This window comes from Schistocerca piceifrons, chromosome 4, assembly GCF_021461385.2.
Source record: "Schistocerca piceifrons isolate TAMUIC-IGC-003096 chromosome 4, iqSchPice1.1, whole genome shotgun sequence".
Lineage (NCBI taxonomy): Eukaryota > Metazoa > Arthropoda > Insecta > Orthoptera > Acrididae > Schistocerca > Schistocerca piceifrons.
Genome location: NC_060141.1, coordinates 817311162 through 817326712, shown reverse-complemented (window position 1 = coordinate 817326712; position 15551 = coordinate 817311162). Strand labels below are relative to the sequence as shown.

Genomic DNA, 15551 nt, shown 5'->3' with positions numbered 1-15551 from the left:
ACAGGCTATTTACAATTTGTACAAAAACCAGTCTGCAGTTGAGAGACACAAAAGGGAAGCAATGGTTGAAAAGGGAGTAAGACAGGGTTGTAGCCTATCCACAATGTCATTCAGTCTGTATATTGAGCAAGCAGTAAAGGAAGCAAAAGAAAAATTTGGAGTAGGAATTAAAATCCATGGAGAAGAAATAACAACTTCGAGGCTTCCCGATGACATTCTAATTCTGTCAGAGACAGCAAAGGACCTGGAAGATCAGTTGAACATTATGGACAGTGTCTTGAAAGGAAGGCATAAGATGAACATCAACACAAGCAAAACGAGGATAATGGAATGTAGTCGAATTAAATCAGGTGATGCTGAGGGAATTAGATTGCGAAATGAGACACTTAAAGTAGTAGATGAGTTTTACTATTTACGGAGCAAAATAACTCATGATGGTCGAAGTAGAGTGGATCTAAAATGCGGACTGGCTATGGCAAGGAAAGCATTTCTGAAAAAGAGAAATTTGCTAACATCGAATATAGATTTAAGTGTCAGGAAGTCATTTCTGAAACTATCTGTATGAAATGTAGCAATGTATGGAAGTGAAACATAGACAATAAATAGTTTAGACAGTAAGATAATAGAAGATTTTGAACTGTGGTGCTACAGAAGAATGCTGTTTAAGAGAATAGAAGCTTCTGAATTGTGATTCTACAGAAGAATGCTGAAAGTTAGAAGGGTAGATCACGTAACTAATGAGGAGCTACTGATTAGAACTGGGGAGAAGAGGAATTTGTGGCACAACCTGACTACAACAAGGGATCGGCTGGGAGGACACGTTCTGAGGCATCAAGGGATCACCAATTTAGTACTGGAGGGAAGTGCAGAGGATAAAAATCATAAAGGGAGACCAAGAGATGAATAAACTAAGCAGATTCAGAAGGATGTAGGTTGCAGTAGTTACTCTGAGATGAAGAGACTTATTTGCACAGAATGGAGTAGCATGGAGAGCTGCATCAAACCAGTATCCACCACAAGTACTACTATTCACTCCTTTTATATGAAGCATGAATTCTTGAAGTACGTTACAAGGTGGTAATATATGAAACCTGTAGGCCTTAAGCTTGATATTTATTATATATTAATTTTATGGCATCTGAATTTTGGTCTTTGAATGTAATTCAGTATTATATTGTACCTTCTATAACACTTAATGGCTCAACTGTACCATTGTTGGTTAGCCACATATATACTGGTTGGTCACCATACCAACTGATCAAGCTAGTTGCACGTGACACATGGACCTAAGGTCATGATATTATTTCATCCTAATACTCAAAATTATAAATTTCAGTCTCTGGTAATCCATCAAGGATGGTGGGACAAGAGCAAAACATGAAGCACTTGAATAATGATAAATGAAACCAACAGCTGTACTGCATTCCAACATTTTTTATTCAAATCATGCTTCCAGTTACAATGCAGGGTCATCTTCAGGGCCCAAGTGTAATCTCCCACCAATGTATGAACCACAATGACAAAGACCAACAGAGTCTTCAAACAGAAACGATACAACTTATTATGCACATTACACCAGAACCTCAACATTTAGGAAGGTGGCTTGTTGGGTTGCGTAGGACCAGGTGAAGCACATGGGGGAGAAGTTGTTGAGGTCCTGGAGGAATGTGAATAAGGTGTCCTCACCTCCATCCAGATAGCAAAGATGTCATCGATGAGTCTGAACCAGGTAGGGCTTTAGGATTCTGGGTTTTTAGGAAGGATTCCTCTAGATGGCCCATGAATAGGTTACCGTAGGATGGTGCCATGTGGGTGCCCATAGCTGTACTGCGGAATTGTTTGTAGGTAATACCTCCAAAGGAGAAGTAATTGTGAGTGAGGATTTAGTTGGTCATCGAGACTAGGAAGGAGGTTGTTGGTTCGGAATCGACAGGGTGTCTGGAAAGGTAGTGTTCGATAGCAGTAAGGCCATGGGCTTTAGGAATGTTAGTGTACAGGGAGGTGGCATCCATAGTGACGAGCAGGGCACCGTGTGGTAAAGGGAAAGGAACTGTGGAGAGTCCGTTGAGGAAATGGTTGGTATCTTTTATATAGGATGATAGGTTCCGGGTAATAAGTTGAAGGTGGTGGTCTACAAGAGCAGAGATTCTCTCAGTGGGGGCACAGTAATCAGCCACAATGGGGTGTTCTGGGTGGTTGGGTTTATGGACTTCAGGAAGCATGTAGACGGTGGTAGAGCGGGGAGTGGTAGGGGTAAGTAAAGAGATGGCCCTAAGGATTTGAGTAGTGACTGGAGATCCTGCTGGATTGCTGGAATGGGATCACTGTGGCATGGTTTGTAGGTGGAAGTATCTGACAGCTTCTGCCATGTAATCCTTGCAGTTCAAAACAATGGTGGTGGATCATTTGTCAGCAGGTAGGATTATAAGGTTGAGATCAGTTTTTAGATGGTGGACTGCAGTTCTTTCTATGGATGTTAGGTTAGTTTGCATGTGAGGGATTTGGGGAATTATGCTGAGGCAAGGTTCGAGGTTAAGAAATTATGGAAAGTTAACACGGCAGTTTGGAGGCAGTGGGTGTGGATCATGGTTGGATGGAGGAGTGAACTGATTTAGGAAAGGTTCAATATTGGTCTTTGGTTGGGTCTGATTGGTCAGGTTGGTGGCAAAAAAGTGTTTCCACTGTAGGTACCAGGAGAAGGAGAGAAGGTCTTTAACTAGTCCTGCATGGTCAAATTTGGGAGTGGGGCAAAAGGTGAGGCCTTTGGAAAGGACTGATATTTTAAGGCTCCTGGAGGAAAGGTTCATAACTGTGTTGTGGGTCTGTTTAGGTTCTGGGCTCTGTGTGGTGGTGGGAGGGAGTTTTGGAGGGTGGGGTAAGTGTAGTAGGGTCTATGAGACAGGGTTCGTCAGCAATATGAGGGTGTTTGGAGGTTGTTGTAGAAGTGGTAGTCAGTGGTACTCCAAAGTGGGAGTAGGAAGTGAGTAGGATGGAGAGCTTTTTGAGGTGGCATTGTGCATGTTGCTCAAGTTCCTGAAGGGCCAGAGTTTCAGTGTGTGTTATGGGTTCCAGGAATTTGGGATTACATAGCAGGAGATTTAGGAACCAGTTTTAAATTGTAAGACATTTCCTGGGGCAGATGTGGATTCTGACCACAATCTATTGGTTATGACCTGTAGATTAAAACTGAAGAAACTGCAAAAAGGTGGGAATTTAAGGAGATGGGATCTGGATAAACTGAAAGAACCAGAGGTTGTAGAGACTTTCAGAGAGAGCATAAGGGAACAATTGACAGGAATGGGGGAAAGAAATACAGTAGAAGAAGAATGGGTAGCTCTGAGGGATGAAGTAGTGAAGGCAGCAGACGATCAAGTAGGTAAAAAGATGAGGGCTAATAGAAATCCTTGGGTAACAGAAGAAATATTGAATTTAATTGATAAAAGGAGAAAATATAAAAATGCAGTAAATGAAGCATGCAAAAAGGAATACAAACGTCTCAAAAATGATATCGACAGGAAGTGCAAAATGGCTAAGCAGGGATGGCTAGAGGAGAAATGTAAGGATATAGCGGCTTGTCTCACTAGGGGTAAGATAGATACTGCCTACAGGAAAATTAAAGAGACCTTTGGAGAGAAGAGAACCACTTGTATGAATATCAAGAGCTCAGATGGCAACCCAGTTCTAAGCAAAGAAGGGAAGGCAGAAAGGTGGAAGGAGTATATAGAGGGTTTATACAAGGGCGATGTACTTGAGGACAATATTATGGAAATGGAAGAGGATGTAGATGAAGACGAAATGGGAGATAAGATACTGCGTGAAGAGTTTGACAGAGCACTGAAAGACCTGAGTCGAAACAAGGCCCCGGGAGTAGACAAAATTCCATTAGAACTACTGATGGCCTCGGGAGAGCCAGTCATGACAAAACTCTACCATCTGGTGAGCACGATGTATGAGACAGGTGAAATACCCTCAGACTTCAAGAAGAATACAATAATACCAATCCCAAAGAAAGCAGGTGTTGACAGATGTGAAAATTACCGAACTATCAGTTTAATAAGTCACAGCTGCAAAATATTAACGCGAATTCTTTATAGACGAATGGAAAAACTGGTAGAAGCCGACCTCGGGGAAGATCAGTTTGGATTCCGTAGAAATGTTGGAACACGTGAGGCAATACTGACCTTACGACTTATCTTAGAAGAAAGATTAATAAAAGGCAAACCTACATTTCTAGCATTTGTAGACTTAGAGAAAGCTTTTGACAATGTTAACTGGAATACTCTCTTTCAAATTCTGAAGGTGGCAGGGGTAAAATACAGGGAGCGAAAGGCTATTTACAATTTGTACAGGAACCAGATGGCAGTTATAAGAGTCGTGGGACATGAAAGGAAAGCAGTGGTTGGGACAGGAGTGAGACAGGGTTGTAGCCTCTCCCCGATGTTATTCAATCTGTATATTGAGCAAGCAGTAAAGGAAACAAAAGAAAAATTCGGAGTAGGTATTAAAATTCATGGAGAAGAAGTAAAAACTTTGAGGTTCGCCAATGACATTGTAATTCTGTCAGAGACAGCAAAGGACTTGGAAAAGCAGTTGAACGGAATGGACAGTGTCTTGAAAGGAGGATATAAGATGAACATCAACAAAAGCAAAACGAGGATAATGGAATGTAGTCAAATTAAGTCGGGTGATGCTGAGGAAATTAGATTAGGAAATGAGACACTTAAAGTAGTAAAGGAGTTTTGCTATTTAGGGAGTAAAATAACCGATGATGGTCGAAGTAGAGAGGATATAAAATGTAGACTGGCAATGGCAAGGAAAGCGTTTCTGAAGAAGAGAAATTTGTTAACATCGAGTATAGATTTAAGTGTCAGGAAGTCATTTCTGAAAGTATTTGTATGGAGTGTAGCCATGTATGGAAGTGAAACATGGACGATAACTAGTTTGGACAAGAAGAGAATAGAAGCTTTCGAAATGTGGTGCTACAGAAGAATGCTGAAGATAAGGTGGGTAGATCACGTAACTAATGAGGAGGTATTGAATAGGATTGGGGAGAAGAGAAGTTTTATGGCACAACTTGACTAGAAGAAGGGATCGGTTGGTAGGACATGTTTTGAGGCATCGAGGGATCACAAATTTAGCATTGGAGGGCACCGTGGAGGGTAAAAATCGTAGAGGGAGACCAAGAGATGAATACACTAAGCAGATTCAGAAGGATGTAGGTTGCAGTAGGTACTGGGAGATGAAGAAGCTTGCACAGGATAGAGTAGCATGGAGAGCTGCATCAAACCAGTCTCAGGACTGAAGACCACAACAACAAAACAACATAGCAGGAGAATTTTGCGGATGGAGAGAAACTGCAAGGAGGATTGGGCTAGATTGATATGGTTTTTCACGACTATGTTGGTGAGGGCTAAGGATTGGCGGAATCTGAACAGGTGGAGGTCACTGTTAAAGGAGGGGTGGCAACCGGAGATAGGTAATTTGATGGTAAGGCCATTATGGGGGATTCCATGAGCCAAGCAACAATGCAGGAACAGTATGTGGGACTGGGATCTGGCTAGGGATAAGGAAACTTTTCTGTATTGATGCATATGGAAGGAGCAAGGATCCATGGTGGTGCAAAAAATTACGTAAGAAATTAGAATTACGTCCGAAAAATTATGCAAAAATACACCCAAATACGTGTGAAAAGTAAAAAAGGATGAAATGGATGCACAAGGGAGAAAAAACGAGATGAAATCTGAGGAAGGCGACGATAGTGGAAGACAAAAACTCACTAAAATTGGCGAAAAGTCACAGGGGTCAAAGTAGAGAATACCTAATCAATAATAAATATATGTGTATTACTGTGGGTAGAACATTTGAGGGCGGATAAGTGTAAGGGGGACAGCAAATGTGACTGGATGAGGTGGATTTAGTGGGTGCGAACAGGGATAGATTGGGGAAATGTGGGGGGTGGGGAGAGGTTCTTAGTTAGAGATGTAAGATCGTGTGGCACCAGAAAAGTGCGGGAGACAACATGCAAAAATACGGGAATTGACACAGGGAGTGTGATCAGTTTGCAGGTATCGAATTCATTATATCCGCAGGAGTAGTGTGGGACCTAAGACGCTACACTAACAATCAGCGTGGTCTTGAGGTCGTCTGTTGCACGTGGCTCATAAGTAGAGCGTGCAGTGTGGTTCGTAAGGGAACAAGAGAAACACAGGAAAGAAAAGAAAGAAGCAGCATAGTGGACAAAAAAGAATGTAGTTACAAAGGAAAACAGGTTAGGATCGAAAAAAAGGCGTCAGACAAAAATCAAACAATGGAATGTAACAATACCAGAGAATAAAAGTTGCAACTCACCATATAGCAAAGATGCTGAGTCACAATAGGCACAACGAAAAGATTCACACAATTATAGCATTCGCCCATTAAGGTCTTGTCAGCAGTAGACACACACACACACACACACACACACACACACACACACACACACACACACGCGCGCGCGCGCAAACGCAACATGCACACACGACTGCAGTCTCAGAGAGCTGAAACCACACTGCGAGCAGCAGCACCAGTGCATGATGGGAGTGGCGACTGGGAGGGGGTAAGGAGGAGGCTGGGGCAAGTTTAGTGGGAGTGGCAGACCGTGAAGTGTTGCAGTTTAGATGGAAGGCAGGAAAGAAGGTGCAGAGGAGGAGGGGGTAAGTAGTGGAAAAGAGAGAAACAAAAAGAAATTAAAAGACTGGCTGTGGCGGTGAAATGACAGCTGTGTAGTGCTGGAATGGGAACAGGGAGAGGGATGGATGGGTGAAGTCAGTGACAAACGAAGGTTGAGCCACCTCAAAAAGCTCTTTGTCCTATTCAGAGCCCAGAACCTAAACAGGCCCACAACACAGTTACAAACTTTTCCCCAGAAGCCTTAGTCTCACAGAAATATCAGTCCTTTCCAAAGGCCTCACCTTTTCCTCCACTCCCAAATTCGACCATGCAGGACTAGTTAAGGACCTTCTCTCCTTCTCCCGGTACCTACAGTGGAAACACTTTTTTGCCACCAACCTGACCAATCAGACCCAACCAAAGACCAATATTGAACCTTTCCTAAATCAGTTCACTCCTCCATCCAACCATGATCCACACCCACTGCCTCCAAACTGCCGTGTTAACTTTCCATAATTTCTTAACCTCGAACCTTGCCTCAGCATAATTCCCCAAATCCCTCACATGCAAACTAACCTAACATCCATAGAAAGAACTGCAGTCCACCATCTAAAAACTGATCTCAACCTTATAATCCTACCTGCTGACAAATGATCCTCCACCATTGTTTTGAACTGCAAGGATTACATGGCAGAAGCTGTCAGATACTTCCACCTACAAACTATGCCACAGTGATCCCATTCCAGCAATCCAGCAGGATCTCCAGTCACTACTCAAATCCTTAGGGCCATCTCCCCAGAGTCCATCTCTTTACTTACCCCTACCACTCCCTGCTCTACCACCGTCTACATGCTTCCTGAAGTCCATAAACCCAACCACCCAGAACACCCCATTGTGGCCGATTACTGTTCCCCCACTGAGAGAATCTCTGCTCTTGTAGACCACCACCTTCAACCTATTACCCGGAACCTATCCTCCTATATAAAAGATACCAACCATTTCCTCGACTGACTCTCCACAGTTCCTTTCCCTTTACCATACGGTGCCCTGCTCGTCACTATTGATGCCACCTTCCTGTACACTAACATTCCTGATGCCCATGGCCTTACTGCTATCGAATACTACCTTTCCAGACACCCTGTGGATTCCGAACCAACAACCTCCTTTCTAGTCTCGATGACCAATTAAATCCTCACTCACAATTACTTCTCCTTTGGAGGCATTACCTACAAACAATTCCGCAGCACGGCTTTGGGCACCCACATGGCACCATCCTATGCTAACCTGTTCATGGGCCATCTAGAGGAATCCTTCCTAAAAACCCAGAATCCTAAAGGCCTCGCCTGGTTCAGACTCATCGATGACATCTTTGCTATCTGGATGGAGGTGAGGACACCTTATTCACATTCCTCAAGGACCTCAACAACTTATCCCTCATTTGCTTCACCTGGTCCTATGCAACCCAACAAGCCACCTTCCTAGTTGTTGACCTTCATCTCAGAGATGGCAACATCAGTACCTCCATCCATATCAAACCTACTAATCACCAGCAATACTTCCACTTCAACAGCTGCCACCCATTCCATACCAAGAAGTCCCTTCTGTACAGCCTAGCCACCTGTGGTCATTGCATCTGCAGTGATGAGCAGTCGCTCTCAAAATATACTGGGGGTCTCAACGAAGCCTTCACTGACCGTAATGATCCTCCCATCCTTGTACAAAAACAAATCTCCCATGCCTCATCTTTCCAGTCTCCCACCACCACCAAAGTCCCACAGTCCGGCCACAGAGGAGCAGTCCCCTTGTAACTCAGCACCATCTGGGACTGGAGCAACTGAACAACATTCTCCCCAGGGTTTCGATTACCTCTTGTCGTGCCCTGAAATGAGAAATGTCCTGCCCACTATCCTTCCCACCCCTCCTACAGTGGTATTCCCCTGTCCACCGAACCTACACAATATACTCATCCATCCTTACACAACCCGTGCTCCCAATCCCTTACCTCATGGTTCATACCCCTGTAATAGACCCAGATGCAAGACCTGTCCCATACATCCTCCTACCACCACCTACTCCAGCCCTGTCACTAACATTACCTATCACATCAAAGGCAGGGTTACATGTGAAACCAGTCATGTGATTTACAAGATAAGCTGCAACCACTGTGCTGCATTCTATGTAGGCATGACAACCAACAAGCTGTCTGTCCACATGAACGGCCACCAACAAACTGTGGCCAAAAAACAAGCGGACCACACTGTTGCTGAACACGCTGCCAAACATGATATCCCTCATCTCAATGACTGCTACACAGCCTGTGCCATATGGATCCTTCCCACCAACACCAGCTTTTCTGAACTGCACAGGTGGGAACTTTCCCTGCAATACATCCTTTGCTCCCATAACCTTCCTGGCCTGAACCTTCATTATCACTGTCCTCACCCATCCAGCCTCCTCCCTGTTCCCATTCCAGCACTACACAGCTGTCATTTCACTGCCACACCCAGTCTCTTAATTTCTTTTTATTTCTCTCCTTTTCACTACTTACCCCCTCTTCCTTCCGCACCTTCTCTCCTGCCCTCCGTCTAAACTGCAACACTTTACGGTCCGCCATCCCCACCATACTATCCCTCCCTCTCCCCACCCCAGTCTCCTCCTTACCCCCACCCAGTCTCCACACACGTCATGCATTGGTGCTGCTGCTCGCAGTGTGGGTTCAGGTGTCTGAGATTTCAGACGTGTGTGTGTGTGTGTGTGTGTGTGTGTGTGTGTGTGTGTACTGCTGACAGAAGCCTTAATGGCTGAAAGCTATAATTGTGTGAATCTTTTTGTTGTGCCTATTGTAACTCAGCATCTCCACTATATTGTCAGTAGTAAATTTCCTTCTCTGGTATTGCTGAACATATAAATCTTTCTATTTGTTTTAACTGCCCTTTATACTTTGGTAATCACTGTTGCTACAACTGGCTCATCATGATTATTGACATCGATTTCAATGTGGATGTCTTGAATGAGTCAAATCTATTTGTTGCCATTAGATCCAATATATTTCCTCCAAGAGTGAGGTTTTGAACTGTCTGTTCTTGGTAATATTCAGAAAATGCATTTAATATTGTTTTCACACGATGTCTTGTCACGTCCACTGATTACATAAGTGTCATTACCACAACTGGCTGTTGGATTATTGAAATCTCCTCTGTCAGTTCTATTGGGGAAGTTATTCTATGTCCTAATGAACTTTGGTTTTTTCTTAAGTATTTGATTACATCTGGTGGTGAGTATGATGGTTGGCAGAAATTTTCGATTATGACTTTATGTCTACCTTTGACACTCAATTTTGCTCAGACCACTCTTGTATGCAGTTTCAGTTTATATTGGTGATTCTGAATGTCTTGTCAACTGTGAAAAATACACCACATCCATGTCACTTTGGCCTTTCCTTGTAATGTAATTTTTCCCCAAATTCTCACCGCTATCAATTTCAGATTTTAACCGCATTTCTGTACTTTGTAATATGAGAACTCTTCTGGTTTTTAGCAGTTCTTCGAACTCTGGCCCTTAGTTGTGAATGCTTTAGCAGTTAACCACTAGGATTTTAATACCTTTGCCTGTGGAGAGCACTGGTTTTGATCTTACAACACTGACACTTACGGTTCTCTTACAGCTGTCCAAGTCTAGACTAGATGGAGTCACCTAATCTTAAATAAAGAAAGGGAAACTAGTTCAAGCCTTCCACTCAATTCAGAACTTGTGTGTGTGTGTGTGTGGGGGGGGGGGGGGGGGGGGGGGGCTGTCACACTCTGTTCTGAGGACAATGTTGCAGACTGTGAACTTCATTGCAACACTGTGTGAAAGGATGGTATTATCAAACTTCTCTGCCAGTCGCTGCAAGACCTTGGAGCCCAAACAAGAGGTATAATTTGTTCCAACTTGCCCTACTATCTGCAGTTGGTTGCACACTGTTCTCTCAATAGCTGGCAGCACACAGGCCCACAGCTATACATACGCAGTGCACCTGGTGTTCCTTCTCATACCTTGCTGGTGTTTCCCCAATTTCACTCTATTTTTGATCTACTGACAGTTAACAGATCTCCCACCCTTTTGTATTTGCCTCCATTTGGCATGACGCCAAAAATTTTCCAGCAACATAGTGTGATTCAGTGGCTCAGTTTCAGATTCAGCGGAAGACATCAATTCTGACTTGCTGGTTAAGGACACGGATGTAACATCCTGAATCCTCCCTTATCCCTGCCTCCTCTGTGCAGAGTACCTAGACCTACTTCATACCAGAAATACAATCTGTGTTCTAGCGCACAATTTTAAATTGTAAAAAATATTAATCATGAGGTATACATCATTACAGAGTAGAAATTTAATTTCAAGATTATTTACAAAAGAGTACATAATATGTATCATCTGTGGAACACCCATAATATAGACTCTACCAAGTCTTGATATTCTACTGAGTCTTGATATCTGCAAATACCTGCAACTGCTTCGTATTTCATATTGTTCCTTAAATGTGAGTGGGGTATGTGATGAACAAAAGGCATTTTGGAAGGGCGCACGACAACATATACGTTATTGATAATTAAAGAAATAATTGAAGAGCAGAGAGTATAATAGGGAAGCCCAGTTATAATTTATTGGTTTCATTAAGGCATTCAGTACTATTGATAGAGAGAAACTATGGAGCAGTACATAGTAAAGAGGACATTTGCAACACCTAATGAACATTTCAGAGTCCATACAAACATGCAACTGTAATTTTAGATGTAAATGGCACACTAACACAGCTTATAACAACAAAGGAGATAGTTCGACGAGAGTGCAGAATTTCACCCATACTTTTGAACATTTATGTAGATGATGCAATCTGGAAATGGAAGATTTTAATGGAGAAATTAATCTTAACGGAGATTCTCACTCGAACGGTCTTTTATACACAGATGGTGCCACAATGCTGGTGGATAATGAACATGATCTATAAATGGAATATATTTACATATTATTTAAGATTTGTGAAGAGCATCATTTCATGATACCACAAAAGAAGACAAAATCAGAGGAGTTTAAAGGAGAACACCTGGTATTGACAAACACTATGATTAATAATAGAACAGATCAAACATTTTAGCTTATTTAGGTTGTGATTATAGGTTATAATTATTAAATGACAAGAAAGTCTCTTACATCCCCAAGAGTTCTATTTGGGTATTAAGTTAACAGCCCCCCCCCCCCCCCAAACACACACACAATATTTCCTTATTGCTCCACTGAAGAAGTAAATAATGGTTCCAAAAAGTAATTGAAGGCTATGAATTTAACAAAATTTTTGTACCAAAATATTGCATCTTTTATTTCAGGAGGATATGTGAATGGCCCTCAGGCATCTGAGATGTTAAGGGAGGGAATTATGCACCTGTGTACTCAGCTGAAGAATGAAGCTGTCTCACTTGCTGATGCCATAGCTCCACCAGATTTCATATTGAATTCTTTACTTGGAAACTCAGATGGAAAAATTTATCAAAATCTGCATACTCATCTCTTCCAGAAACAGCAGACATTTGAGAGGCCATCTTGGTGCAATGAAGTGTCATTTGGACAAAGCAAAATGTAGTGGGACTAACTGTCACATATATACACACATTTTCACTATAATGTTTACTGTGCATCCTGTTTCCATGTTGGCATTTTATGAAGTGAAATACTTATGTACACATTTTGGAAGGAAATTGTACATCTTGCACAGCATATTTGTATAATAACTGTGAAATAATTGTTTATTTTTGTACTGTAGTGTGAAGCTGGGTGTAAATAAAGCACTAATAGGAAAGACTACTTTGTTTGTATATTATGTAAAGATTATGATTCAGTGACAATAAACATGTTATTCCCTGAACTATCAGTTGTTTTAACTGCTTGTTTCTCATCTTAATGGTTCCACACACACTTCTGCAATGGAAGAGAAACAATGTTGTGCTGCTCTATATTTTGGCTGGATCTAAAGAATGAAAAAAATGTGTTAAGGCTAAAAACTTGTGTGAGTGCTTTAGCGAACTATATTGCACTGACTTTGTATGCTTTGGTCACACTTTTAATTTCATATCAGATGCACATTCAATACAACACAAGATTTTGAAATGACAAAATATTTGTTATGTTACAAGACTACAGAAATTAATTTTTATAAAATATGTTTCCAAATTTTTACTGAACAATATAAAACAAAATCAGTTTGTCATGTTTCCTAGATGGAACTGAATTCCATAACCAATGAAGAACTCCAACTGTAAAAATGCATTTAATCCCCCCCCCAACCTTCTGACATATCTACAGTCATAATTATAATGTTTCATCATGTAACTCACTGAAAGACTGGCACACACATTACAAATGCAGTTTTATTAAACGTAGTATTCCAGATTGCAGGAACCTCTGTGGGAATAAAAACTGTATTTGACATCGAAATGTTTTACTAAATGTTGTAACTGCGACCGGGATGGTCGTGGGGTTGAAATGACCGAAAGCGCGGTGGGACCTGTGGAGAGGCCCGCGAACAACACAATGGGAGAGGACGGACACGACCAACGAAGGACAGAACGAACAACAAGATCGAACAACGGAGTCACAGGAAACCTAACAAACATGCCCACTCGTACATAGAACAAGTAAGTGAGCTGTCTAACGCGAGGCGATGTGTTCACAGACATACGCAAGATTAGACTGACTGGCTAAGCGAGAGGCAGGCGCTTAAGTACTCTATCTGGGGCGCCGATATTGGCCGCAGGAACCACGTGTTTCACTGTGGCGCCCTCACACTAATAGAGGGGCAGGAGGCATGCACTGTCACAGCTTACAGCGTGATGGTGCAGTGACCTCTAGGGGTCCTTGACGTCCGTGACGCCTGGCGCGGATTCAAATTCCACGACATGCGGTACCAGACTATAAGAGGAAAGCCACTGATTACAGCTACTACTGCAAATATCATCAACTTTTGTACAGTGAATTGATGGCACTTGCTTTTTTTGTGATATGGACAGCACAGTGTGTGGTAATTTACCACCAGTTGCTGACTATTTATTACTGCCCGATATACATCTATACTTACAAGCCACTGAGCACTGTCTGACAGAAAGAACTTCCCATTGTGTTATATATTAGAGGTTCTTTCCATTCCACTCTTGTAAGACGATCAGGAGGAATGACTGTGTAAATAACTAAAAGCACGCTGTAATTATCATAATCTTGTCTTTGCAGTCCCTATGGGACTATATAGGGGGTTTGGGGAGGGAGGGGCTGGAGAGGAGATTGTGGTAAAACCCGAGGCATGGGTGTTTCTTTTTTTAAATTATATCTATTCTAAAAAAATCCAGAGTTTTATTTGACTAAATTTGAACTTAAATGTCACAGGAACTGTCACCATTCCTCCTAACTTTAAAAAAACAACCTGGATATTCAATGCTAATATCAGTAGATTTACATTTATTTTATCTGTGACCACCCTTCCCATGTTTATGGGTGCTATATCAAATAAGTCACGTGTGTACCAAGTTAATGTGAAACTGCTCCAGGTATTCCATAATTATAGTTATTCTTGTGTCATCTTCTTCCTGCCATTCTTGGGGCTATGTCCGATCCAGAACAAGAATCCCATATTCTACACCAAACCACCACTTCTGAGGCATTACCTACCATTGATGAGTCACACCAGTGACATTTGAACAGTGTCTGTGATTTTGTTTATTTACATTTTCGTTGACATAGAAATTAGTTTTATCAGTAAGAAGTATGTCTTAGAGGAAATGATGGTCTTTGTACAGCTTGTGTGTCATCCTTTTTGCGAACTGAACCCGACAATGAGAATTGTACCTGAGCTGATTGCATTTTGTAAGGGTGTCAATTATGTGGTGCTAGATCCCTTATTACTGACCTACAGCTAAGCCCACCTTTCGGTTGCAGCACATACTGTCCTCTGTACTCTTACCAAATTATGTCAGAATAGCAGTCGATGTTGCTCCATCTGTAGTTCTCTGATCATATAGCTTTTTGTTTGTTTGGGACAGAGCCACTTTCACAGAATTTTGCGAGAAGTTTCATCACCCATCTGACGGTACTGGGTGATCTGTTTGGATGACATTGGTTAAAATCCTGTGCAACAATACAGGTGCTATCCCTCCTATATCAGATCTCAGTTCCTTCAGCTCGTCAACTTTCACACCCCCTGTAAGGACGAAACGTAGCCTGAGAGTGAATAAAGCTGTGCTCAAATGAAAGGTGCCATTGTTTTTCTTGTGTAATTCTTTATCTATGTGATATGTCACATAATCCCTTTTCCAATAGAAAATTACAAGTTGCAGCTGAGACAGGGCCTTCCAAAATGGCTACCAAGTTTCTAGCAGTCTCATATCCCCCCTCCCCCCTCCACGCATATCACACGGCTTGATTTTAAATTTCCATTTATCCAATGACTTCTTTTTAAGCATTGTTCCACTTGTAGGGAGATAATTTGGTAGCTTTGAAGAAACTGTTAACAACAATGTTTAGACATCGGTACTGCTTTTTGTCTGTGTTTTGTTTAAGAACTGCTTGATTAAACTACTCCAGTTTCATTTTACACTAATTCTTCTTCTTTTGGACCTGAGATGGATAATGATGTGATGTATATAGAAACTATATTGCTGGTTTCATTTTTATTTTCCACGATTCTAAGCATGGAAAGGTTACTATTGAGTTCCTTGGGAAATTGACTGCCTGTAGCAGTCAGAGATACTTCTCCCATAAATTTGACTTTAGATATTGTACCTGTTAGTGTTTCACAAATTATCCTTTATAATTTAACAATCTTTTGGTCTTATTCAATTGTAATCCAACACTTAACAAAGGGCAACTTGTCCACATTT

The 15551-nt window shown here is 41.8% G+C and overlaps 1 protein-coding gene across 6 annotated transcripts in view; it reads left to right on the top strand.

The window, feature by feature from the left end:
* The window catches only part of LOC124795360 (peroxisomal acyl-coenzyme A oxidase 3-like), a 251233-nt gene extending 238754 nt beyond the window's left edge, over nucleotides 1-12479 (top strand). For 5 of the 6 annotated variants that reach the window (XM_047259361.1, XM_047259357.1, XM_047259359.1 and 2 more), the window contains one exon: nucleotides 12015-12479. In XM_047259361.1, the coding sequence (XP_047115317.1) occupies nucleotides 12015-12268 (254 nt within the window). In that variant the 3' untranslated portion in view covers nucleotides 12269-12479. The remainder of the gene's footprint in view (nucleotides 1-12014) is intronic. The other variant, XM_047259362.1, reaches the window with a different exon arrangement.
* The last annotated feature ends 3072 nt before the right edge of the window (nucleotides 12480-15551 follow it).